Consider the following 3,812-nt stretch of genomic DNA (forward strand, 5'->3'; position numbering starts at 1 on the left):
TGGCATTGTCATCGATATCTTCAATTAAAGTACGTTAAGGCATACACACTATGAAAAATTTTGCAAATACTGTTTGAACATCTGTCCTTCAAATTATGTTTGTTTAACATGCATGTAGTCGTTAAAGTATTATTAGAGTATGACATACACTGACACCAAAAGATACATTGTACATTTTTCTATGCATATTTTAAAAGTGTATATTTTCAATTTTAGGTCGATGTCTAGAATTTATAGATTTTACAAGTTCGTATTGAAAAACTAGTTAATCAAAGAGCATGCGCCTTACTGATTAATGTATAGTTTTACCTAAAATAAAATCACTTGCGTTATTTGCCATTTGACATCGTCAGCATCCAGCAATCACATTTATTCGTGATGAATTTGTATCTGTTTATTTTTGCCATACTCTTTGTTGGTATACATGCAAAAAGTAGTAAAAGCAGTAGTTTTTGTGAAATATTTCAACAGTGTCCTTTGGTGGCATCAATTCCTGAAATGAAAACAGAAATAGAGGGTAAGACATGATTTTGTTTTAAAGGTATAACAATGTTCAAGCAGGCAACACGTTTGTGAGGGATGCAATTTCTTTCTTTTTTAACGAATTTCAAATATCAAAAATAGCAATAAATCATCAGTCTATATGATATGTCAAAGTTAGACTGTTTGAGTTTTGAGTGTCCCCTTTTGTATCTCACGGCTCTTTTTTCTAAAACATAGTAATTTTGACCCCCATGTAATCTGAACTGTTGTGGTATGGAATTGTGATGGTTTGTTAACCACGAAAATATAAACATTTCACATCAATGAATGTTAATAAATTAAACAAAATAATAGTTCAATAAAGACAACAGTAGTAAACCGCTGTTCGAGTATCATAAATCGATCGAGAAAAAACAAATCCGGGTTACAAACTAAATCTTAGGGAAACGCATCAAATATAAGAAAACCACGAGTCGACACAACAGAAACACGACATTTAAATGTAACACTCACAGAAACGACCTATACTATAACAATGGCTATTTTCCTGACTTGGCACAGGGCATTTTAAGAAAAAATAATGGGTTGAACCCGGTTTTGTGGCATACCAAACCTCCCGCGTTAATGGTAATGTAAATTGTAACATTTTAAGGACATTACATGACAGGACTATAATGCAACTGAATGGGAGAAAATACAGGACAAAGAAACACACGAGTTATAGCCAATAAAAGGTACCAGGATAAAAAAAAAAAGTTCATACGCAAGACGTGCGTTTCGTCCACACATGACTAACTAGTGACGTTTACTATATAATTATAGATATACAAAATAAACTGAAGTGATGACTAACTACAGAATAAAAACGGAAACATTACATTAAACAATCTAAATATCATGCAGCACATAAAATACACAGTCGAGTTGGCCAAAGCCAATGCAACGCACAAAGTGACGTCACATTTCAATTTCTAAACGAGTTTCAAAAGAATAAGAAAGAATTTTGATAAAATTCAAGATAAGATTTGTATGACTTATGTAACATTTATAAATAACAGTGAAAATTACGAAATAATTAATATCAAATTCTGGGAGACATTAGTATTAGTAATTAAATTTGTCTAGCTCTATCGGTGTTTCTTCCGAATCAAACAGTAAACCAAATATATCGTGTAAATTTCGTTGAGTCATATTTCGCTGATTTGACAAAATGCGATCAGAATAACAAATATAACATCAAAACTAAAAACATGAATTTGGGATGGAAAAGTACCGTGACGCGTCATATAGCAATGCGAGTTCACCCTCAACAAAACAGTCACAATCGGGAATAAGTCACATTCGGTAATAAAAAGAATATAAGATGTATCTAATGCATAAAACAACATTGTTTGTTTTCCTTTGATATTCTTACAATATACAATCGCACCAAACTCTCTAAGTATGTTATATAATCAACTTTTAAATATACAAAACTGAGCTAGTAAATTAAACCTTGAATAGAAACCTAGAAATTTTATTAACTATAAAAAACCAAACACAAGCAAAAATAACAAAAAAAAACCAGGTGTAATAATTGTCATGTTCAATCCTTTATCAAATAAATTGTGTATTAAGTATGTCCAAATTTGAAGTTTACTGTTTGTTTTAACCAGTTTTTGTATTACAATATTATACAAGCCAAATTTGTAGATTTTCTTAACAACGGTTGTCTTTCGTATACTGTAAAAGCATGTGAACTCCCAAAGCTTACATTTAAACTTTATTATTACATACTTTTTTTTATAATTGCACAGGTCTTAAAGCTGAAGTCCAGAAACTGAAAACATCAATTGCGTTTTATGCCTCCATTAGCAGAAGTATTCCAATGAGTCAATTGCATACACATATGATATTGAAGTACGACAGAGTTGAACTTAACCAAGGCAATGGTTATAACAAACACTCAGGAATGTTTACTGCTCCTGTCACTGGCTTGTATATGTTCTTTGTAACCAACAACGCAGCCGACTACAGTACAATATCTTTCAAAGTGGTGAAAAATAATGTTGTCAAAAACCAAGGTATTTCCGATGCAATTGCAACAGGTGCTCGACTTTCTGTCACTTTGGCAACACCTGTACCACTAGTCAGTGGTGATACTGTTTATGTCAAAATCAGTTATTTGAGAGCTAAACATGCATATGGTTTGACAAGTGACCACCGTCACGATGAGTGTAGTTTTTCAGGATATAAAATTAACTAAAACATGATGTGTGCCAATACTACTGAAAAAATCTATTAAGACCTTGCCTTCCAAATATTGTAAAATACTTTTGTTATATAGACTTTTGCAACTCTTTGAAAATAAACTTCCACTGCAATAAATTATATGTGTTATATATTTTTTATTTGTATAGTCCGATATCTGGACCCAAAGTCAGGATAGTGGCATATTGATTAATACTTAAAGAAAGTCACAAGTTACTTTGAAATTTATCAACGATGAGGCACATCATAATTGGAAAAATAACAACCCTGCTAAATTTGTTTTCTATTGGTGTTTTCCGTATGTTATGTTTATTTATCTTGCTGAAGAGTAGACATTGAACACTTATGTGGAATCGACATAAACTGTCTTTACTGTTAACGTTGCGTATATTTTGATTTTGGTCCAAGAAAAACCGGATACATAATCGCCTTTATCCTGTCTACTTTTTCGTCCTTCAGTAAAACGACAGACGTTTGATAGCTTAGCCTTTTTTCTTTGTGTGATTATTCTCTTCCTTAAATAAATTCAGTTTTAAATATTTTTAAATTCAATTTATTTAAAACATGCAGTAACTGTAGACCTTACAATTTTCTATGAGATTTAAATTTTAAAAGATAGAAAATTAGAGGTGTTGATACCGCTGCAAAATTATAAAATTGTGAGTGCAAATTTTTGAGAAAAAAAAAAAATCAACATCGAATTGACGTCGCTCTTTGTGTTTTCTTAAAATGGCCTAGAAAATCAGGAAAATGACAGCTGGTATCTTATAGTTCGTTTCTGTGTGTGTTGCATTGTCGTTTTGGTTTTTTTTGTTGTTTTGTTGTTTTCCTCTTATAGCTGATGTGTTAACCTCAGTTTTAGATTGTAACCCGCATTTTTTTCTCTAAATGGATTTATGATTTTCGACCAGCGTTATACAACTGTTGCCTTTATTTGCATATACCTCATCACAAAATTTCAGACAGTCATATTACTATAGAAAGAATAGTGGTAGAACTTTAGAAAACTGTTGACTCGGACATCTTAACTGAACAATTAACACATATGACAAAGAGTAGTTATAAACCTAGAACATTTC

General features: G+C 31.5%; 1 protein-coding gene across 1 annotated transcript; it reads left to right on the plus strand.

The window, feature by feature from the left end:
- The first annotated feature begins 351 nt into the window (after positions 1-351).
- Positions 352-2,835, plus strand: LOC134713776 (complement C1q tumor necrosis factor-related protein 6-like). Its single transcript, XM_063575063.1, has 2 exons — positions 352-517; positions 2,280-2,835. Exons 1-2 carry the CDS (start codon positions 379-381, stop codon positions 2,726-2,728), a joined length of 588 nt encoding a protein of 195 aa, XP_063431133.1. The 5' UTR covers positions 352-378; the 3' UTR covers positions 2,729-2,835.
- The last annotated feature ends 977 nt before the right edge of the window (positions 2,836-3,812 follow it).

Source organism: Mytilus trossulus, chromosome 4 (genome assembly GCF_036588685.1).
Source record: "Mytilus trossulus isolate FHL-02 chromosome 4, PNRI_Mtr1.1.1.hap1, whole genome shotgun sequence".
Lineage (NCBI taxonomy): Eukaryota > Metazoa > Mollusca > Bivalvia > Mytilida > Mytilidae > Mytilus > Mytilus trossulus.

Bases quoted from the DNA above. Each gene is read 5' to 3' on its own strand.
- LOC134713776 (XM_063575063.1), top strand. From the start codon at position 379: ATGAATTTGTATCTGTTTATTTTTGCCATACTCTTTGTTGGTATACAT. The intron at 518-2,279 runs GTAAGACATGAT...ATAATTGCACAG, and splicing joins AATGAAAACAGAAATAGAGG to GTCTTAAAGCTGAAGTCCAG.